The following is a 25127-nucleotide window of genomic DNA, read 5'->3' on the forward strand; positions in this document are numbered from 1 at the left end:
TGAAGTGCATACTTTCTTTTCTGACATAAACACACACATAAACTACAGGCAGGCCCTTGTGCACACACACACACACAGAAATGTGTTGTCAATCCTTAAGGTATAACGTGACTATTCTTGAAGCAGTTAAAGTTGATAGATCAATGGACTCAAATTCAATTCCTAGAGGGCCGCAGCTCTGCATAGTTTAGCACCAACAACCTCCAAATCACACCTGCTTTAAGATCTATAAGAGTCTTGAACACCTTGATTGGTTGAATCAGCTGTGTTTGATTAAAGTTGGAGCAAAACTGTGCAGAGCTGCGGCCCTCCAGGAATCGAGTTTCAGACCTATGTAATAGATGCAAAGACTCAGGAAATTCACTAATACTTCATTTCTCTCTCTCTTATCATTAGACCAGGCATACACTGTGTGATTATAGTCTGATTTTGAGCTGAATTCTGACTCATCTTTCTATTGGGCTGAATTTCAGTTTTCTTCTGCATCATGTGTCATGTGTACAAGGGAAATAAAGAGACTTGATTGGAAGATTTCAGAATTGAAATTTTGGTAAGCCCTCATGACTGCAGCATAACTTTCAACCCAATATTATGGATAAAACCTAAGGAAGGTTGATTATAAATACTTAGGCCTTACATGAAATTGTTTAAAGGGCACCTATGATGAAAATCATCTTTGTAAGCTGTTTGGACAGAACTGTGTGCAGGTATAGTGTTTCCACAGTCATATTATGATGAAACTTATTTTCTGACGTTAAAATAGGATCCAAATCCCTTCCATTTTGAGGCTCACCACAATGTGACATAGGAGTGCAGTTTCCCCACCCACTAAATTGATTGACAGCCACGTATTAACATGTCTCTGTAGTAATTTCTATGAGCAGCTGGTTAAGGATATGTTTAGCTCTCTGTGATCGTCAATCATCATCAAATGTGATCAAGAGTGAGTTTTACAAGTTTTAAACATTTTTAAAACAGAATGTTTGTAATGAATCACAGCGATTTTACCGTCTTCATCACCACAGTCGCATGTCCATACAAGTATAAGAGAAGACGCTTCAATCCCGGTTTGTGGACAATAAATCAGGTTTATCTTATCTGTACATTAACACTACGGATATCCATATAGCAGTGCATATTAACATGTATCTTGTCACATTTGCCTTGCAATAACACTTGTAACGCCCTCACTTTGTGTGTCCACTGTATGTGAGTGTGAACTTTGTAACAACATTGTGTGTGACTCATTGTTGCAGAAAGGCTTGAATTAACTCTACAACAAATACATCAAATAATAATCATTGTGAAAGGTTTTACTCACAAACGTAACGTGAGATCTGCTTCCTTTATATCTGTCACTGTGCTGTGTGAGGCCCTGTTTACACTAATATGTTTTAGTTTTAAATGAGCATTTTAGAATGAAAATGATCCATGTCCACACTGGCGTTTCACCCAGTGTTTCTGAACAACTCTTCATCTGCACTACCCTGCTGAAAACGCACATCACAAGACCACACATACAATCTGGCATGCACTGCAGCAATGAGAGCTGTGCACGTTGGACTGCTCATCGAGGATGTACCGCAGGATCTAATCTCACTATATTTGTGATATTTCATTTATCTTGTCTCTATCTAACGAAATATTCCCCGACTTTGGTCTTTTGAATCCATTACTTGTTCACAGGTAACGTATTTTGGCTGAGTACAAAGATAAGTTAATATATTAATTAAGGTAACTGCATACACTGGTGCTGCACAATTGACTGACTGCTTGCCTTTATTTCCTATATTGTATAAACATATTGTACATTATACTTTTAAAATGGCAATTATTGATTATTAAAACTGATATTCAGCAAAACAGAGGAAATGTTTCATATTTCAAAGAAAATGAAAGGAGGCAGATATGTTATAGGCTCCATTTTGTTATAAATATGCATACAATGAAGATGACGGTCATATAAATATGAAGTTACATGACACCTCAACATTTTTGGTGTCTGTTAAACGGCTAATATCAAAGTGAAAATAGGCACTTCCGTATATCATGTTTTTATTTTATTGTTAAGATAGTGAAACAACATAGCCAAGGTGATGTGAATGAGGTTATAAAGTACACTGTTCCCTTTGAAGATTTACCCGACGTGTCCTCGGGAGTTTGTTTTCTTTATCAAACTTGCCAAGTCTGAACTGTGTGTAGGCTACTTAATATTGAGGAAAAAGACACAAAAGTTACTCTAGACACAAAAGACATCATAAATCTTGAAAAAGGGGTAAAATAGGTGCCCTTTAAACCAATTATTCAATACAAATTATTATCATAGCGACGTGATTAAGTAGCTAAATCATTATTAGCATTAATGCAAAAATGCATCTGTATGAATTTCTCTCTAAAAGAAAGCTGTAAATGATAGTTCATTAGGCTCTGGAACAGAGCTGAAAACTGTACACGTGAATGAAGAGCGACCACTTGATCATGTCGTCTTGTAGTCAACTCCTTTACTTTTACTGACAGACTGTTATAAGTACAGCAGATGTTGTGGAGAATCCTGAAGGGAGTCACTGATCAACACACACACACACAGCAGACTCAGAAAGTCTGACCATATGTTGATGCTTCATTACCGTGATGTCAGTTTAATACCGAGAATCCCTTCCTCATTAAACCCACAGAAAACACGCAGCTGAGTTTGATGAATGACTGTCATGGGAGCTGAAGGATGAGCGGGGTGTTTCTGTTTGTCAGTGACATGCGTAACTAAAGACATCTGCGCCACATGTCAGAGAGACATGACGCAAAGCATTTTGGGTGACAGCCCAAATAACATTCCTGTAAGCTTGATCAGAAGAAGAATCTGGGACAAACAGACACTCAAACAAAAACACAAATATATCTAAACTAAGCTGCTAAAAACTGCTTGATGTCACCTTTGCATCCTGACATTGTTTATAACTGACGCCTTGTTTATTTAGACAGTATTATTTACAGCAGTGAGCATTTCAATGCATAATTGAATGAAAAAGCATTGTTCATAAAGATATTTTCATTGGCCCTGAGATTAAACTAAAACCAAAATGTATCCGTTTCTCACTGCTTCAGGGAGTCAGACTGAGATACAAGCATTATTTCCCCTCACATTAAAATCTGTGTGAATCTATGATGACAATCCCTGGTCAGCTGAGACACACCGCTGTTTACACCTGGAAGCAATGTGTATGTCAAATGTGTCTCCTGTGACCACTTGTGGGAATGGTCTTGGACTATATCAGTGTTGCAGCATGTGTATTATATGCAAAAAAGATATATAAAGCCACAAAATTTCACCCACTTGATACTTTATACATACACAGTCCACAATTTAACAGCAAAAGAAACATCTGTACAAATGCCCCGTTTCCACTAAGTGGTACAGTACGGGTCGGTACGGGTCATCTTTATCAGGCTTGTGTTTCCCACTGCTAAAAGGGTACCAATGGTAATCTTTTGGTGGGCGTAGTGCACGACAAAAAGTTTCAGTCAACGTCATTTTCGCATGAGAAAATGTCTACAGTAAAGCTGTACGGGTCGTTCACATATCATATGACAAGCACTTCTCATAAAACAGATGCTTTATACACATAGGGTGCTTTCACATCTGTAGTTCGCTTCATTTGGTCAGGACCAAGGGTAATAAATGATACATTGTTGCATCTTCTGCCGTCTTTGGGTCGTTTTCACACCACATTGCTGGCTTTGGTCCGAACCAGTTGAAACGAACCAAAATGCAGTCATCTGACAAAATCTACATCTCTCATTGGCCAGATGTTGTTGAACATATTTCCTAAACTGCTTATTGATTGGTCAGAATTCACGTGCGGGAAAATGCCAGTGAACTCCCGCAGGTAAACAAAACCTTTTACTCTGGAGGGACGACTGCACTGGCTGATTGTATCCCTGCTTTAGACAAACTATACATTACGAAAATGAAGCGCGGCTGCGGCTGGAAAACAGTGTTTCATGCATCGCTCGTCACTTCAGGAGCAGACGTGAATTAATTTAGCTAAACTGCGACATGGTCATCTTGCGTAAATATTACCAACAATCCATCAGGTAATGTTTTCCCCTGTCTCTCTCTCTCTGTTGGTAAAGCGCTGTCAACAAATATTTTTCCTCTATATCCCATAATGCACAGCGCATTGGCCTACGGCAGCTGAATTAGTCCAAAACGTGCAGTACTTTTTGCGGTTGGACCTGTTTTAGTACGGATCATATTCTCACCACAAACGAACCGCTCCAGGGTTCGTTTGAAAGCGTACCGAGACCACCTCTTCAAGCAGGTCTGGGTACGCTTATTCGGTGCGCTTTTGGTGCGCACTCGAGTACGATTGCTGCATTCTCACCTGCCCAAACGAACCGTACCAAAAGGGGAAACGAACTCTAGTGCGATTCAATCGAACTAAATAAGGCAGGTGTGAAAGCACCCATAAATACTGGTGTATAAATGTTCATTACTAACTTTTCTGTGAACATAGTTTGATTATAACTGCAGATCAATGACAGTGCGAAATAGCCTACTGTAATGTCTGCAATTACATAAAATAATTAAATGCAAAAAATATGAACACATACTGTACAGACCCTTACAATCTCCGATATGTTACCAATTGCAGATAAACTACACACAGCATACATTTAGTCCTCATTTAGGTTCAAAAACAGCACGAAATATAGCCCACAGTCAGTGCAAACCTTTCATCTGTGTCTTTAATCTTCAGCAGCACATGTAGCTTCTTGTTAGAAAGTATTTTCATCCTTCTGAGTTCATAATAGTCCAAAAAGTGATGATAATAGTTAAAAATTGCAGTTTGGTTACGTTTGCTGAAAAATAATTTGCTCCTTTTTTATTTTTTCCGGCTTCTCCTTTGTTTTTTCGAGCGTCACTCTCACGTTTGTCAGTTTCTGAAAGAACTGCACGTTAATAATCAAGCGCACATTATTATCATCAGCTCAAGAAGTTTGTTATTTCAAATATAGATGTGCACGAAAGCGTGAACAAGACAGTGAAACTGTGAGCGCTTTAGACTGGCTCGTAAAAAACTACAGGGCACAGAAAGAATCTGCTCTCCTTCTTGGCTTTGTGGCTGTTTATGAAGACGACAAGGTTTGTGCTCAGGTCGACCATTGCTCATTATTATATGTATATATTATTATGATGTAATGTCTCGGCTGTGTATATAACATGGCGGTTCCTTTGTTTTCATTCTGGCTTGTTGCGCAAGCGAATGACGTATCTCTGTAAACCAATAGTGTTCAGCTGCACGTCTAGTTCTGCCTCTTTGTACCTTTGGTACCCTTTGCAAAGAGTGACCAAAAGGTGGTAGAATTCGGTTCACTTTTAGGTACCCTTTGACAGTGGAAATGGCCATAAAAAGCGTACCGAACCGTACTGTACAGTACCGTACCACTCAGTGGAAACGTGCCAAAAGAAGTTTGGTGCTTTAAATGTGATGAATTTAAAAATACAAATTCCATGAAGTGCATTATGTCTTTTTCAGTTTCGTTCAGTGAACATATCTGACCTTACCAAAGTGATTATTTAACCATGGCCACCCCTTTTTTAAAGGGTAGATAGATACTCAAAATTCATTCATTCATTTATCATGGGTCACCACAGCAAAATAAACCGCTAGCTTATCCAGCATATGTTTTACAAAGCTGATACCATTCCACCAGCAAGCCAGTACTGGGAAACACCCATACACTCTAACATTCATTAACATATACTCTGACAATTTAGTTTATTCAATGCACCTTTAGTGTTTGTCTTTGGACTGAGGGGGAAACCGGAACACCCGGAAAGAACCCGGCGTGAACATGCAAACTCCACACAGAAATGCCAACTGATACAGCTGGGACTTGAACCAGCAACCTTCTTGCTGTGAGGCGACAGTGCTAACTACTGAGCCACCATGTCACCACACTCATAAAGAGCATAAAGTACTTCAAATGCAGTTAATCGTCATTAATTCATTCATTCATTCATATTCATTCAGCTTAGCTTTATTTATCAGGCGTCGCCACAATGGAAGGAACCATCAACTATTCCAGCATATGTTTTACGCAGTGGATGCCCTTCCAGTCGTAACCCATTTTTGGGAAAAACCCATACACTCTTGCATACACTACATCCATTTTAGTTAATCCAATTCACTCATAGAGCATGAGTTTGGACTGTGGGAAAAACAAGAGCACCCTGAGAAAACAAAAACACAGGGAGAACATGCAAACTCCAACCAGCTGGGAAGGCTGGTAAAATTTGTGTCAGGTTACACTGAAATTCTGAATAAATCTGAAAAAAGTTTCAAGAATGTGAAAAATGTATTATAAATTATAAACAGTGATTAGTTACTTTACTTAAAAAGTGAGTAAATTAATTGTAACTGTTGTAATTGTTAATGTATTTAATTTTAAGGCAACGTTCACTTACTTTTTAAAAGTTAGCAGTGCAAGTAAACTAAGTGCTTTTTACAGTGAAAAAAATGTGCAACAGATGCAATAGGCTCAATTGTGGTTCTAGTTCATTTTAGCTGCATCTATATAGTCTTTGTATTTAATGGAGAAATCACACGAGTAAAAGGAGAAACATAAAAAACAAGCAGCATTTAAATCTATTACTCTCAACTAACTATTATTCTGAATCTGACATTTTGCTGTTATTCGCCTGAATTAATTCATCCATTCATTCATTTTGTTTTCGGCTTAGTCCCTTTATTAATCTGGGGTAGCCGCAGCGGAATGAACCGCCAACTTATCCAGCATATGTTTTACACAGCGGATGCCTTTCCAGCCGCAACCTATAACAGGAAAACACCCATACACACTTATTTACACACACACTAAGGTCAATTTTAGCATCCCCAATTCACCTGTACCACATGGACTGTGGGGGAAACCGGAGCACCAGGAGGAAACCCACACAACACGGGGAGAAGATGCAAACTACACACAGAAATGCCAACTAACCCTGCCGAGGTTCGACCAAGCGACCTTCTTGCTGTGAAGCAAACGTGCTACTCACTGCGCCACCGTGTCACCCCCTGATTTAATTATAAGGTATAAATACTACATTTTAGTGAAATTTTAAGAACAAATTTAAGCTGAAATATTTGGTTGGATGATTATTATGTTGGATTAAATTTCCTACCATTGTCAAATTGCTTACCATACTTTTTTTTACTATTTTAAGTGTTTATTTACAAATGTGCATTTAAACAAAATTTTATATTACAGTTTTATAGATAATGAAACTTTAGAATAAAGAAATATGAAAAGATTAATTTTAAAATACAATTTTATTATTATCTATCATTACATTTTTATTTTTTTTTTAGAAATCTGGTAAAACTTGTTTTAAATAAAAAAAAAACTGGCCAGTACATTCAAGTTTGGCCATTTGAATGATAAGAAAAATTAAAACATAATAATAATAATACAACTTTAGGTTTTTCGAACCACTCGAAGCCCCCGTGGCTACTGGCCTGACTATTTAATTTAACTTATTATATTTTAAGAAGAGAGGATTAATTAACAAAATAAATTTTAGCAGCACATAAATATATGGGGAGGGTTTGGGGTTGAGGTTGTTTGATTCACCCGTCCCCACCAATGTCAAGTGCAAACCTACACCTTTGGTCACTTCCCATACAACCTGATAGAGCTTGAGAGGTAATGCGAAGAGGAATGGGCAAAAATTCACAAAAGACAGGTGTGCCAAGCTAGTGGCATCATATTCAAAAAGACTTGAGATAAACATTTTTCTTTTGGACAATCATTGAAATATTGGAAATTTACTTCAGCAAACAGAATTGCTGAAAATCCATTCACTAGCATGCTTGAATGCCATCATAATTCAATCATAATTCACTTTTCACATAAATGTTATGAATATGCCGAAAACTATTTTATATAGGGTTTTAATAACAAAGGCAGTTAAAGTCTGATTTGAAATGTGTTGAATCACAAAAAAAATTTTTGGCTATCTGGACTGTTAATGTGTTTAAGTTCAAATGATAAAGTTGAAAACTGTCGTTTCACTTCAATTAAAGACTGTTCTGGGACCTCTTAAACAAACAGCACACACACTCATCAGACTCACAGCAACAATCTGAGTGAGAAACAGACAGAAAGACTTCAGTTGGTGCCATTGTCGGAGCATCAAAGTACCTATTCACACGTCAGGATGTGTAAAGCCATAATTGTTTAATTAGCGAAACGCATTCTAGGAGGAAGTGTGCGGATCGCTGACTCATGTTTCTCTGCTCCAAAACAAACAATCCATGGCGTAGCAGAGTGCTGACACTGGAATATTTGGGAAATTTCGGAAGCTGGCTGTCAGGCCCAAGTGCTCCTGGAAAATCCTCTTTTATTAAACACGACTTCAGTGAACATTGCTTTTTTTTCGCACACATACAACACATCTCCTCTGATTAGGACCAGCCAACATCAGAGAAAAGTACAAGCAAACCTAGTCAAAGAGCCAAGAGCCATCTGATGAGCTCTTGAAAGCTTTGAATTTTAATGCGAGTGTGTCTAGACATGTAAAGGCAGGCTGATGTCTTGTGCGATGTGCTTAACATTCAAGTAAATCCGTCAGGATGTAATCAAATTGTCCATTTGTCTGCAAAACTCTCCACATAAACACTGATATAGCAAACACTCACAATATAACTGCAAGTGAAAGTTCTTTTTTTTTCCTTTTCACTCACTCAGTCTGTGTTTTTTGCTGTGTGCACAGTTTTATGACAAAACCCCCCTTTTGTAAAGGGCATGAATGAAGGTGCGTGTGTGTGTGTGTGTGTGTATGTGTGAGAGAGAGAGGCAGAGAGAGAGAGGTTCTTCTCAAGCTAAGTGGCAGGATGCAGGCTACCAGGAAGAGATAAGTGCCTGAATGAAGTGGGCTCCCACATTGGTCACACACACGCGCACATACACACACATAGAGAGGGAAATCAGTGTACAAAGAGATGGAAATGTGTTTAGTGCACTCTAATGGCATGAGATAAGCACACGGCCAAATATTCACATTCTGTTTTCCCAAGAACAACAGTAGCAAGATGATCAACCGCACAGAGTCATTTCCACCGTACATACACACACTGACAAGGTCATAAGCGATATGTAAACAGACGGCCATGGATCTGACATGTGTGTAGAGGTGAATTCCTCATCCAGTTGCAGCATGTAATACGATATAAACAAAATTACCCCAACTCGAAGATGAATAAAAGAGGAGAATTCTGAATAAATAAGATAGAGCAAAGATAAAAGTGAAATAAGATAATGAAGAAATAAAAAAATTTGAAATAAAATATTCAGGTTCAGTAACACGATACGATATTATTATGAAATTTTGCTCCCGATAATGATAGATCACCATGTCAGCGATATATCACAAGAAAGCCATCCATAATATATCACAATATTTATAAACGGAGAGGGAAAATGCATCAAAAGTTGTATTTCTTTTATTAAAAGCACATATATTTCGTAGAATTGCAACACTAGCTAACAGCAAGATGCACATCAATTTTGAAAATGCACATAAAAAACATGCGCATTTCTGAGGAGGATAAACTATTTATGCTATAAGAAAAGATGTGCGTAAGCTACGATGGAAACACTTTTACTGAACAAATTCCAGTATGCGTGTTAAAAAAAGGTCATATGATTTTGTTATGAAAGATCATGTGATAACAAAAATTCATGTGAAAGGATAAAATAGCAGACTGAGCACATTGTAAAACATCTGAAATGTTGTTTTGGTCATTCAAAAACACCTTAACCATTTCTGTATTAGTGTTATTATATTGTTAATGACCTCCAGAATCCTCTGTGCTCCGCGTCTCACGCTTCAAAAGCCGCACCTCGCATTCACTGCGTGTCAGGATTGCCTTCTGCAGGTCATTTATTAAATGAAGAAAATATTTACGCAGCTTCTCTTATCGCAGCAAATTCAGTATTTACTGTTGATATTTGGCGAAAGATAATCAGGAAGTGATGATTTTGTTTGATTTGACTCGTTGGATGAAAACGCTGCTTCATTCGCACATCTTTTATGCGATATTCAAGTTTTGCACAAAGTCAATTCGGATATTTTAATGGAAACATAGCTATTGATATATGTTCGAATATGTAAACAGACGGCCATGGATCTGACATGTATGTAGAGGTGAATTCCTCATCCAGTTGCAGCATGTAATACAATATAAACAAAATTACTCCAACTTAAGTGCAGAATTCCAGCAGATCTAGTATTAAAATGTTTGTATGTAGAGCTTAAAATACAGATAAAAAGTTTGCTTTTTAAAATAAAAATCAGGCTACTCAAAGCACTCAGTAATTTTCATATGGGGCCATTTTTGCATCATCTGCAGTGTAAAAAATATCTGTTAATTAACAGTTCCCGTATTTTGTGATTTACAAGTGTTTTCTGTTTATATATGGTTGTGAATTGCATTATGGGACCTTACAACACAATCTCACGGCAATTCGTAACTTTATGATTCAGTGGCTTAATTCGTATAAATTCTAATGATCTCATTAGTACAATTTAGTACGATTTGCTCATCCCCCAATGACGGTTGGGTTAAGACCACGCCTCCTTTTTAATAACGTACATTTTTGTACTACTGAAATCATACAAATACTAATACGAATTAGCCACTAAACTGACAAAACGTCAAAAAAGTTACATTTCCTCATGAAATTAGGCTGGACCTTGATCTTTGCTCTGTCGACTTTTAATGTTGAAGATTCAACTCTATCATTTAAGAAAGTGACTTTTATTGACATTTTAGTAGCCTTAAATAATATAACGTTGAACAAATAATATATAGAGAAATAAATCTGTAAAATAACAGAACATTTACTGGCAGCCACAACACAGACAATATATCACTCTAAACTATTACATTTGTTAATAAATGTCACTTTTTCAAACGTTTTACGATTAATCTTTGTTGGGAAAAAATATCAAGGTCTCATTATGAATTGCAAAACATAAATAAATGGTGGAAAATAAAAACATGATTAATGGAAAACTGCTAATTTACAGACATTTTTTATGGTGTGGTTTACTTAATTGGTCTTAAAGTCACTTAAAATTAATATTATGTCTTTGCAAATTAAGATATTCTAGGTAAAATCTGGGAGCTTCCTCATCCTCCACAGATATCAGGGTCCAGACACATTCAAAGTCCATTAAAATACCACAAAAAAATCTATTTTTAACAGACCATCTGCCTTCGATGGATCAATCAGAATATTATCAAGCAATAAGAATATTTTCATGCATGTATAAAACAAAAATAATGACTTAATCTACACTCAAAAAAATGACATTTGTTGTTAGTTCAAACTACCTATTTAAAATGAGCTGAGACAACACATATTTTGAGTTTTTTTCTTCATTTCCAACTTAATGTGTCATGTTCAATCCACTTAAATTTGCAAAAACTAAAACCATAATTTCTTTATGTTGTCCTAACACCATTAGAATTATGTGTTTTTTTACAGTGTATGGAGGGTCAGAGAGCTCTTAGATTTCACTTAAATATTTGTGCTCCAAAAGGGGTTGGGAATGACATAAGGGTGAGTAATTAATCACATCATTTTCATTTTTGGAGTGAACTAATTCTTTAACTTTCAGAAAAACATCAACAAGACTACATTAACAGAATTAACATAGATGAGAATTAAGTTTGAACTGAATGAACTAGATAATTGCACTATCATCTTCATTAAAGCGGTAACACTTTACAATAAGGTTCATTAGTTATTGAATTTACTAACATGAACTAATCATGAACAACACATGTACAGCATTTATTAATCATAATTGAACATTTACTAATGCATTATTAACATTTACGTCCATGCTTGTTAACATTAGTTAATGCACCATGAGTTAACATGAACTAACAATGAACTACTGTATTTTCATTAACTAACATTTACTAACATGAATAAATACAGTAGTAAATGTATTGTTCATTGTTCATGTTAGTAAATGCATTCATTAACATTAACTAATGAACCTTATTGTAAAGTGTGAACATTAAAGCTGCTTCATAGTTTAATTAAACTGAATTGAATTTACACTACCGGTCAAAAGTTTGCAGTCAGTATATGTAAAAATCTTTAAGATATTTTTACTTTAGTCGTTATTGCTTTTATTACTATTACCATTAATATTAATAATAATAATTAATATTAGAGTGATTTCTAAAGGATCGTGTGACCGAAGACAGGAGTAATAAAGCTGAAAATATTCTTTAAAATCACTGGAATAAATTATGAAATGAAATGATAAACTACTTTTGAAAATAAATGTTATAGTGCAATAACTTTTCACAATTTTACAATGTGTACTATATTTTTGCTGAAATTAATGCAGCCTTGGTGAGCAGGAAAAGCTTATTTTAAAACATTTAAAAATCCTTCAAAAAGACTCCAAAGTTTTGACCGGTAGTGCATACTTATTTTACTCATATCTATTGATCAATATCTATTGATATTGCTGCCTTTTGTAAATTTGCTTACGTCAATTACTTGTTTTAGTTAAATAATCTGTGCATCTGTCTTTTTATTCTAAACCAACAGTAAATTTCTGACCTGAACCTAATGGTGACATTGTCTTTAGGGATATAAATATCTATAGCAGAACCTGAATAGTTGACATAGTTACATTTCTTTAATTGAGTCTGCCATTTTCCTGATAATATCTTTGGCGATGTCTGTATTGGATAAAGCACTATAAAAATACACAAGACTTGCAAATAAACAAAACGTAATAGATAAATGTGGTCTTCAAAAAATGTGGTCATCAGCTAATGATGAACAAAGAACTGTCAAAACTACTTTGAGTCACTAAACTATTGTATTCAAAGCAAAATTACTTCACCACATTTTTTGTGAGAAGTGCAGCAAAAAATGTGCAAGTACACTATGACTAAACGAATAAATAAAACTGAATGTGCAAGCAATAAATGAGGAAAGTAAGACATTTACTGCAGAAAATATCTGATAGAAACTGCACAAGTGAATAAAAAGAGGAAAAATTAAGTGGTAATAATATAATTTCAGTGTCGTTGAGAGTTGTGCATGTATAACTTTACTGGATGATGTTACTACAACTATATATTTTCCAATATCATATCTTATATGAAATTTCAAACCGAATCAATACTGCTTTTATTATTTTATTTTACCTTTAGATTTCTTTTGTATCTAAAAGTATCTTATTTTTTCTTTACTGTACAGTTTAGCAAAATTTTAAATGCTGATAATCATGCTAATAAAGCTTTGTCGACTCTGAGAAAAATACAAAAACCTGCGTCAGCTATCTTTTCTGCGATTTTGCCCCTATATAAGCAAAGCCTGCCGCATACACTCCCAGTAAACTCCCTCGGGTTTGTTTGTGTTTCTCTTGCCTAAACAAGGAGGCGTGGGTTAAATTTGCATAATCCGAAAAGATTGGTTATTCTGTGGCAACAGTGTCGTTAGATTGACAATGTCTTAAGATAACAGAAACAGATAACATCACTTAATGACTGTATAATGTAACTAGCCCCTTAGTGACCTATTGAAACCAATAGAGCTCCCGGTTTCTGTAAACAAGAACAGAGGTCCTAAACAATGCACTCACCTCATTAATGGAGCTAATAGGCTTCTGTTGTGTCGACCAAAACAAGCCATTAATAGAAGCTCATGAAGGTGGTGGGTCTTCAACATACAGAAGTAAATGTGCATGTGTTTCAGGTTTTGCAAGCTTTGGGGTGAGATTTCGAAAATTGTACAATGGACAACGATATTTATTGAAACCAACTTGCCCCACAAAAGCTCACTGTAGCCTGTAGTTAACAAACTGAGTGAATAATGACCTACTTATATGCTAAAACATGTAATGGTACACTGTAAAACCCAACAGTCAACTTTATCAAATGAAATGAGTGAAGTTAGCTCAAAAATTACTGTTAAGGTAATTCTACTCAATTGAAAAGAGTTTTGAACTCCGTGTTGAAGGTAATGAAGTAATTGAATATCTCATTTCTTCAGCTTAAATGGAGTAAGTTCACAGTACTCATATAGATTAGTTTTTCTAAAATGGTTTTTAACAATCAGTTTCCTCAAACGGTTTGAGTTGCCTTAACTTGTTAGATTTTACAGTAACTAGTTGATTTGAGTTCTTTTCATTTATTGGGTTTTACTGTGCTCAAATTGCTTCGTTTACTCAAATGAAGTTCACAGTACTTATTATGACTGATTTTTGAACTTAAATGGTTTGTTGCAATTGATTCCCTTAAATGGTTTAAGTTATCTTAACTTTTTGGGGTTTACAGTGTATGATAACACTAATCTATAATAATTTAAAAAAAGGTTCTCAAATGTTCTTATTTATTGACAACTTTTCTTTTTTTTTACGTTGTGAGCATTCTGGGACTTTTTATTTAGAACATTTGGTCCCATTGCCACATTCTCAGTACGTCAAAGCCAATCAGAATACTGATAGAACCTTACACTGTAAATGATTTTAGTTAATTACACATCATTTAACTGTAATATGAACTGTGTTTTACAGTAGGACGGATCTGCAGTATGCCAGGCTTCTGTTGTGCCGACCACAACAAGCCATTAATAGGAGCTCATGAAGATAGTGGGTTTTCAACATACAGAATGTGCATGTGTTTCAGGTTTTGCAAGCTTTGGAGTGAGATTTCTAAAAATGGACAATGGACAACTATATTTATTGAAACCAATTTACCCACCAACAGCTCTAGCAGGTCATTAACAAATCGACTGAATAATGACCTGTTTATATGCTAAAGCATGTTATGGTATGATAACACTAATCTACAATAATCAAAAAGGTTTTCACATATTCTTTTTAATGACAACTTTTCTTTTACGTTGTGAGCATTCTAGAACTTTTTATTTAGAAAATGTGATCCCTGTTGACACATTCTCAATATCTCAAAGCCAATCAGAATACAGATAGAACCTTACACTGATCATTATTTTTGTAAATTACACAGCATTTATTGGTAATATGAACTGTATTTTACTGTAAGACAACTGTGCAGTGTCACTGTATGTTTAAATATGCATTGTGAGAATTGCTGTATATTTTACAGTAAAAATATCCAACACTACATATAGAGCAAGATATTTGGTGCTGTAAATGTAAATATAGTATTAGTGCTGTACTTGATTTACAGAAAATAAGAACAGTAAGACAGAAATTCCCAAAGTTCTCAACCCGCAACTTGCGACCCCTACTATCTTCGGAGGTGGTTATAAACATACAAACAATGCACACCACTGTGCACACACACACCAATAAGAACTATATAAACACAAGCATTTTAAAAACACAAAAAAGCGCAACAGTCTACCATATAATTATTCATGTCATTATTCATTTGTTTAATTTTATATTAACTGTTTTTTTGTTTGTATGTTGTTTATTTTGTAACTATCAAACACTATTTGTATCTTCTGTGGGTTATGGATAAAATATGGTAATTTTAATAGTTTAATAACGTACAGTGGTGTAAAGTAACATTACAAATAGTCAAATTACTGTAATTGTTTCTGCTAAGGAATTGTAATTTACGAATTAGTTTTAAAATGTGTACTTTTATTTTTTCTCGAGTACATTTCTAGTGCTGTATCGATAATTTATTTTCTTTCAAACAGCAGCCACTACTTAATTCTATTCTTGTCTATGGGATTGACTAAATGAAAAAATCAGACCTGTGGTTCCAGCCTGATCTCACAAGGAAACGTAAGTATTTTACGTTTTGTGAGTTTAGTGGCTAATTCGTACGAATTCAGTCGTATGAAAATGTACGATTTTTAAAACGAAGGCATGGCACTCAACCCCACCCCTAACCCCAACCGTCATTAGGTGATGAGCAAATTGTACTAAATTGTAAGAATTAGATCGTACGAATTCATACGAATTACCCACTAAATCAAAAAGTTACGAATTGCCGTGAGATTGCTTTGGTGGTTGCCATTCAATCAAATTGCACATAGAAAGTAACAACCTCAATACATGAGCACTTTATAAATGCAGTAAAGTCGTCCAGAAAAAGACGTCCAAATTCTTTATACACACTAACTCAGAGACTGTTTAGACACTGATGAGAAGATGTTTACTGCACTGTAAAAAAAAATCAATTTATTTGCAACAAAATGTACTATAACAGCCGTTAAATTACAGAAATTTACTGTAAAACAACAATTTACAGAAATTACAGAAATGTACCAGAAATTTATATTTAAGGAATTTTCTGTAATTTAATGTTTGTTATTTACGGTAAATTTCTGTTAAACGACCTTAAACGATAACTTAATCCACTATGAAATGGTACGTTTACACATGCACAAATTGCATGTAAACGCATCAGCCATTCGGAGCATAATACTCACTACTTCTGAGTACTTTTAAAAGGGCAACATTTACTCATTCTTTGAGTAATATTAACAACAAATACTTTACTCTACTTTCACTAAATTTTTGGGCAAGTAATTTTAGTTTTACTTGAGTCTGATTTTTCAGTGCTCTTTCCACCACTGCATATTATAAGATTTTCGGAAATTACCAAGCGACCCCTCCTCATTGTCTCGCGACCCCCAATTTGGGAACCACTGCAGTAAGAGAGAGAACTTTTAAGCAAAAGTAAAAGTTTAAACACCTATAACAAAGGTTTAGTACCACTTAAAACAATTAGGCTAAACTTGGATCTATTTATCTGAAAGGCACCGCAGCTCCCACCGTTGACACCTTGCTTTTAATTAGCATGGCTGTTTCTGCTAAAACACCAACACGGTGCAAATATGCAAATGCAAAGCTACACTGCGAGCGAACGCATTGGTAAAACACTCCATCAGCCCAGAGAGTGTCTAACGTTAGCATTAGAGAGAGCTGGATCGAACACGCTCAATAACCTGGACCGTTTTTAGATGATCAGCATTTCACCTATGATGCAAAGATCTTCAAGCTATATCATTACTGTAGCAACTACAGAATTAAAACTGTTACATTAAGAGAAGCATTTAATCTGCCAAATGTAGACTGGTATAGTCAGTTTCGTTATGGCTAGAATATTGTGTAAAATATTCAACATCTTGGGTGTAGACTGCGATTTATAAGTGAGCCATGTACTTGTTAAAGTACAAGCTGTTGATTTGTACTTCAATACAATTATTATGAATTAAGTTCGCATGAGAATATGTGACAGAAACCTGACAGATGTGTGTTTAAAGAGATTAAAACTGCTTGTCTATGTCTATTTATTTATGCATATGCTTAAAGGTTATGTGATGATGTTGTCCACCCTCTCCCAGTTGTACTGCTATCAATGAGCCTGTCAAATTACTAGGCTGAATATTTCACGGTTTAGAGAAACAGAGGTCCTCCCTATAACTGCCAAACAGTCATACTCCTACACGCATACACCCAAACACAGACACACTAATCCAAACACACATACACATACTGTACAAACACTCTTACAGTCGTCTTTTTTTCATTCTCATAAGTAATCAACACAGCTTGTGTGTACAGTGTATGTGCCCTCTGTATGTGTATAAGCATTTGTCTCATGGAGGCTTGGAAACAATGCCAACACAATGCAGCATAGAAACAAATGATCAGATTTATAGTTCCTGTGTAAACATGATATATACACAAAGGAAAGTGAGAGAGAGAGAGAATGTGGAGAGGAAGATGTGTGTAAATCTATGTTAGCACTCTTAAAACAGATTCCAAAAGGTCTGTATTTGTTGTTGTAACAATGCCATCAAAGAATAATTTACAGTATAGTTTCCAAAGAACTTTTCTTACTTTTTAGTAAACAGTTCCAAACATTCACTTAGTTTTTAGAGTGAAGATTTTAATAATTTAAAGAACCTATTTTAATGGATGTTAAAAGTTTTTCATGAAACCATAAATTTAAATATAAAATAAAATAAAAAACAAAAATTTCCCACACAAAACTGTCTTCACACAAAAAAAAACATGATTTTTTTTTTTAGTAACTCTTTATATACGGTTCTATGTAAAGAGTTCCTAAATTTTTTTCGTTTTTTTAGTATGAAGAGGTTTTTCGTGTAGCCTTTGATGGCAATAAGAGCCTTCTATTTTTAAGAGTGTAAAGATCCATCATTTTTGAGTGCATGTGAGAGAGGGAAGAACTGATCAATTTTACAAAATATGACTGCATGTCTAAACATTTGCACTGCCTTTGTACTTATCTGAAGACAGTGTGAAGGAGAAATCATGGGACTGACCTTTTGATTCATGCATGAAGATGTCAAGTTTAAGACACATAAACATGCACCCCTAAAATGAGATACCAAAAGCTTTTTTGAATTGACAACAAAAAACCTAAAAAACCTTTCAGAGAAAGTTCTTAAATAACCAGTTTCACTGGTGTACAACAATTTAATAAGAAGAACAACCCTTGACACCTTGAAGAACCTCAAGTTCTGTATTATTATGTTGAAGGTCCTTCATGAAACAATCTACATCAGTGAAGTACTTTTTAAATCCTCCATATTAAATAAAACATGCAAACATAATAATGCATAACGTAAATGCCTTCAGAAGCCATTGACTGTATTTTGTCCTGGACCAATTTTATTACATAAAAATAAATTAAGTGTATTTTAATAACAAGAGGTCATCCGTTTTGATATTTTGTCTGCCAGCTGTCAGCAGGTGAAATACGGGCTCAGATAAACTGAGTGAACTGAGTTTCACATTGTCTAGATTGATCTAATAATTATTACATAAGAGATCGTAAATCGTGCAGCCGCGCTCTACCTGCACGGACAAACGTGCGCGCGGAAAGCACGGGTTTATGACAGCGTCGCGCACGTGGCCTCGCGAGCCGCGGGATCATCCCGGGAGAAACGGAATTAAAGCGGGCTACATCATTTCAGCCGGGGAGGAGGGGTCGTGCGAGGCTTGCGAGAGATATTTCTACATATATAAATATATATATATACACACAAAAAGGAGGCGTCGCTCTTGCTTGACTCAATAAGTGACCCGCCAAGGAAATAGATAATAAAGTTATATACAAAGAAAGTTAGATGAATAACGCACAATTCACTCATCCGTACTCTACGGTTCTCACTTTGCAGCACAGTGTGAAACGCACATCAGATGTGTATGCTTTCTCCTTTGATCACCACAGGACAACTGAGAGTGTTATAATTTGCACAAAAGCGTCTTACCTGCTTTGCAGGGATCCTTGTAGTCTATCGTCTCTGTTTTCTCCTCCTCGTAATAATCATAACTGTCATCGTAGTCTAAACAGCTGTGCACGGACACTTTGCAACAAAAAGTCAAGCCGGCCAGCAGGAGTGCGATCCAATTCATTTTACTGGTGAGTGCAGAGTAAAGGTAGTCCATCTGAGGTGTGAACGAGCGTGGGTCAGAGAGGAGTGTCTGGTAGGAGTCCGGCAGTGTGGAATTTAGCGCTACACGCGCCGTGTGGACATCATCGCCTTCATTATCATCATTGGTCCGGTTCGACAGACGGGGCAGGACCGTCAGCGTCGCGGCATCTCAGCTGGACGCCAAATGCATCAATATGAACCTACAACTACAGAGGATACCAGCTCACTCTTCCTTTCTCTTGCGCAGTCAGTTTTCCTGAAGAGGCACAGCTGCAATGAAAGTCAGTCTTTAGATGAAACAAATAAAGACACTGGAGGCAGGGGGTGTACATTTAAATTATTATTTAAATGAAGATGTTTAACATATTTAAATGAACTAAGCAGGATCTTTAAAGCATCTGTGTGTAGATAGATAGATAGATAGATAGATAGATAGATAGATAGATAGATAGATAGATAGATAGATAGATAGATAGATAGATAGATAGATAGATAGATAGATAGATATTACACGCACATGTCAGAAACTTTTTTTTTCATTTGCATTATAAACCCAGGAAACTGGTTTACTTTAACAATGGCAAACTATTTCACCCAAAACCAGCCGGTAGCTGTAAAAGTCACACGTTCACTAAAATTTGAGCAATAATCCGGCAAAAGCACTTTTTCCCCGACGCCTTTACAAAACTTCAGGATGTAAAGTAAGTTCCATGTAGGTGAGATCGTATTTAAAAACTGTTATAAATACAATAGTTGCTTTATTAGGAGGTGACAGTAAAAGCGGTTGTGGTGTGACATTTAACAAACCTGTTTAACTCCCCTCATAAAGTAGGTCTCTCTCTCTCTCTCTCTCTCTCTCTCTCAGTGTGTCACACACGTCTCTGAACTAAAAGCAGTTTCTCAGTGTGTAATTTGCTGCGTGAGGCTGCTTTAATTTGGTCAGAGTGGACCTTAAAATAGCTGCAGCCAGCTGAAACAAGAAAGCCGAGAAACACTACTGGCGGATATAAAAGCGCATGTTATATCTGAAGTAGGCTATCATTCCTTCATCCATCCACACATCTCAAGTAGAACGAATGAACTTCTCTAACTTAAGTTACTATCAAATCGCCGAACGAACTCGTGAAGGCGGCTTTGAGCTCGTTTATCCACTGTCAGGTACTAATACAATTTACCGGTGATAACCCGGGCCCGGTCTCCTTTAACGCCTATTTACCTCAGGAGAGTTTACGGCGAAGCTTTTACGGTTTAATCGCCACGGTCAGATCTGACAGAACTGAGCGCGCGAGCTTTCTCGCAGTCTCGCGCGCATGGAGCGTCCAAGTACGCGCGAGGACACTCGAACCCTTGTCGCGCGCTACTTTACAAACACAAATAATAGACGCGCCGCAGTTAAACACCGTGGCGTCAAGCCTTGTTAAAATATGAGAGACGGTGCTTACCTCAGACAGAGAATGCCCTCAGGGTCTAGTGTTTTACAGCCTCAAAGCGCAGGCTCATCCTGAGTACTGCCCTCATATTCCCTCTCTCTCCCTCCCTCTCTCTTCTCTCTCTCTCTGGAAACACTTTTTCTACAGCCACTGGAATATTAGAGTGCGCTAGCTGACTGGTACCGCTTATTCCAAACGTGCCCATTTCCCTAGAGATTAACGCGTCTCTCTCCCTCTCTTTCTCTCTCCTGACACACACACACATACACACAGATTAATCCCCCCTCCTTCACGGCAAGGTAACTGCGTGTTGACGTCACGCCATCAATCCATGAAGCTATGCCTCACTTGGAGAGAACTCATGCTTTGCACGACAGTGTTTGTAAACGCGCTTTAGTTCAAATTATATGAATGACCGCAACATGCATGAATGGCTAGCAGGCCATGTGAGTGTCTCTAGACAATGAGTCAGAGAGAGTTGGAGGTAAGGAAGGCTGTGCAAAGATGTTTTTGTCAGGAGGGGATATCCTTGGATGGGTGGATAAAGAACATGCTCTTAGGTTTTGTGAGGGTAAGAAATCTTAATAGTATGTAAAAAAAAAAATATATATATATATATATATATATATATATATATATATATATAAAACTCGAATTGTAAAATAAAAAAATTCTGAGGACAATGTTTAGAGCTGTGCTAGGAATATATTATATCAGTACAAAATAAATTATGTGCTATACTGGTGGTGATAAAACATATATATATTTTTTTTTACTTTTTTTTGATTACTACAACAATTCTTTTGGTGCTGAGATAAAAGCCTTTTTGTAAGGTTAATTAAATAAATAATGCTTTAAAACGGCATGCTTTGAAAGTGTAGAAGCTAGTGTAAATCTTAAATTCAGGAGCTTCTAGGTCCATCGGTGTATTTTGGTTTAACTGAGCGTCAGCTTCTTTTTTGCTGTCAGTTTGTTGATGTTGAAGTTTAATAGATGACAATATTTAAAATACACAACTGATTTGAGTTGTATCTTGTCTTAAACACAACTGTACACACATGTAAACTGCATGTAAAAGCTTAATTTTGTGTGACTTGATATTTGAAATACATAGAATAATAAAAAAAAAAAAACCTAACATAAGTATACAACAGGGGGTTGGGTGGTGGTGGAGGGTAGGCCAGATTGACCGTCAGGCCACCAGGAGATGTCCCACTGCTCCCGACTAGTCTGCTCCTGGTGTAGGGTCTCCTTGTGCAGCCAATACAACATACAAGCTCTGCACAGTGGCCCGAGGGTTTTTGAGCCATTCTTCTTAGTGGCCAGGACAGTCTGTGATGCTGGTGGAGGAAAAAGTTTTCTGTCTCACTCCTCTAAAACACAAAGGGGCTCAATAATATTTAGATCTGGCAACTGTGCAGGTCATGGAATATGTTCAATACCACTTACATGTTCATCAACCCACTTTGTACACATACTAATACATGGTATCAGCTTCAGGATACAATGTTTAAACCATTGGGTGCACATGATCCTCCAAAATGATTCGGCAGTCCTTGGCAGTGAATTGCCCATCTAGCACAATTATTGGGCCTAGGGAATGCCATGATATTGCAACCCAAATCATCACTGATCCACCTTCATACTTCATGTACGCCAGTCTAGGTGGTAAGCTTCTTTGGGGCTTCTCCCCACCAATACTCTCCCGGATGTGGGAAAGATTTCACTGTTGGTACCACTGAAACTGACGTTTGACATTGGCACAAGTGAAGTGACCTAAGTTCATTACCATGGCTCTGGATGATTTTGATCACAAAGATTTGCTGTCTTGGTCACAGATGCGCCAGTGAGACTTGTACCAACAATTCAGGCCCGGATTGGCTAATCGGGAGGACCGGGAGAATTCCCGGTGGGCCGGTCCGTTTTTGGCCGCGAGGGCCGGTATCCCTAGCTCCAGAATCGGTTGCTTTCAGCAGTCACACTTTTTAAATTTATTTATCTATTCACTTGACCACAGCCTTTTTATCCATTATTTTACCGCAGCGCTACTCTTTTTATCTATTTTCTCGCAGCTCAGTGAGCAAGTTGCAGCCTGCAGGTTAATGATGATATAACTTGGTCATTTTTCACTGAACAGTTGTTGTGGTTCAGTGGATAGCATGTTAGTTTTCGACCCCGCAGACCTGGGTTCGATCCTTGTCTGAGTAATTCTTTTTTTTTTTTTTCATTTTTATTGTTAAGACATATAATACTGTTAGGGTTGTTGAACATTTGAAGTTCTAAAGCAGCTGTTTTCTCAAAAAAAGACGTGATAGTGTCATTAGAAACTGAAGTGGAAATGACCTTATTTTAATATAGTCAGTCGTGAACTGAGGTGGGCCGGTCTGAGGCTTCAAACTCCAGGGCTGAAAAGGAGTGCCACTCCGGCCCTGCAACAATTTGTCCTCTTTTGAACTGTAATATGTCAACCTTAATGTTAAGTACATTGCAATATTTTAAGCAAAACTGTGCTATTACTCTGCTAATTAAACCTTCACACTCTGCTCTCACTGGTGGAATGTGCAATCAATAAAGTTTAAGGCTGGTTAAATATAGCCATAAAACCTCGAAGACTAAACTGGCCACTGTTTCAGAACACAGGGAAAACATGCAAACTCCACACAGAAATGAGCTGCTGAGCCACAGTAGAGCTGCAAATGGACTCACTCTGTTGATGACAGCTCGAATATACTCACCAGATTCCCAAACAACATAATGCAACATATGTGCACATCTTCCTTGTAAGATTCAGATACAGCTGTAAAATTTTAGTTCACCAAAAAAAAAAAAATCAACACCTATTAATCTCTTTGGCAGTGAAGGTGCTAGATGAGCGTCCCCTCTGTGAGGGAATGATCCTGCACACCACCCCAGATATGCAACTAAAAACAGGGGATCTTTACACTGAGAACATGCACTTTTACATTATTATATTACCTCATTCCTCAGTAACTCTTGGAATGGCTTGGCTACAACAGCAAAACCCCTTTATCCCATGGAAAGAGAGTTAGATTATCCAACTCCGACTCCACATGTCATAGCAACTGTCTTAATAACTCTTTAATATCCATTCAGAGTATATAATTAAAGGATGAACCAGCTCCTGGTGTCCTTCTGCCCACTAAATATCCTGATCTGACAGAAGATTTTAGCAAAACCCAAGGCACCAGAATTGCCTCTTCATCATACCAGTGAATGCGCCATTGAACTATTATTTAACACATCACCACTTGAAGATTGAATCTTTCCCTCGTCACAACCTGAGCTTAAGACTTTGAAGAAGTACACTGAGAAAAAACACAATCAAGAAGAATGATTGTGGCCTTTGCCCCCACATTGTTTACAGTGGCCTAAGCAACATTAAAGACCAAATTTTACCTTTGACTGCTGTCTTTAGAACATCTTCAGGCTTCTCTATCAGCACTGGACTCAACAAATACTTGGTTATATCCTTCATCCTGGCCAAAAGTCTTACCATATTTCAGTCCTTCACAATATCTTTTCAGTCATGCTATATTGCTTTGTGCTCTTCATAGATGACATCCTTATTTACTCTAACATATAAGATGATCACATACATCACGAGAAAACAGTATTGTGATTCATTGACCACAAGTTGCTTGCAAAAGCTGCAAAGTCTGAGTTTCACCAAACCACCACATCATTCTTGGGTTACATCATACGTTAGGAGGGAGTCCTCATGCATCAAAAAATGATAGATCCATTCTGGACTGGCTGTAAACAACTACTTTATCTAAACTACAGCAGTTACAAAAATTCTCCCCATCTCAAGTGGTCAACTGCAGCTCAGCAGGTAAGAGCCACTTTTCACATCCACTCCCATTCTCGTTCACCCTGACCCACCCTTAAAACGGAGGAACCCGTCCTACCAGGGTCCTTAATCCTGGCCCCAATTCAGTGGGACATCACAGCGGAACTTTTCATGTGTCATTTCTTACACGTACTTGGGGTCTGAGAGTGAAGAATTAAGAAGTAAAAAGACTGGTGATTGAGGCCTTAATTTTGGTGGACAGTGAGAAAACGTACCAGGTTCAGGACCTACTTGATTCCAGGGGAACACATCTCCAAAACACACCTCCTGGCTTCTGGAACCGTTCTTCACCGTAATCGAGGTAAGCAGTGGTGCGAAAAGGATGTACCTCTGGTTACATATTTCTGCGGTCTCCAGAAATATAGACCTGG

The 25127-nt window shown here is 36.9% G+C and overlaps 1 protein-coding gene across 2 annotated transcripts in view; it reads right to left on the reverse strand.

Annotated features, from left to right (window-relative positions):
* Positions 1-21107, reverse strand: part of tll1 (tolloid-like 1) — an 86857-nt gene extending 65750 nt beyond the window's left edge. Inside the window, 2 exon segments of one of the 2 annotated variants that reach the window (NM_131010.1) lie at positions 19291-19725; positions 20898-21107. In NM_131010.1, coding sequence (NP_571085.1) covers positions 19291-19468 — 178 coding nt within the window. In that variant the 5' untranslated portion in view covers positions 19469-19725; positions 20898-21107. 2 annotated transcript variants of the gene reach the window in all.
* Positions 21108-25127: the final 4020 nt, after the last annotated feature.

Source organism: Danio rerio, chromosome 1 (assembly GCF_052040795.2).
Source record: "Danio rerio strain M-AB ecotype USA chromosome 1, GRCz13ab, whole genome shotgun sequence".
NCBI classification, from domain to species: Eukaryota; Metazoa; Chordata; class Actinopteri; order Cypriniformes; family Danionidae; genus Danio; species Danio rerio.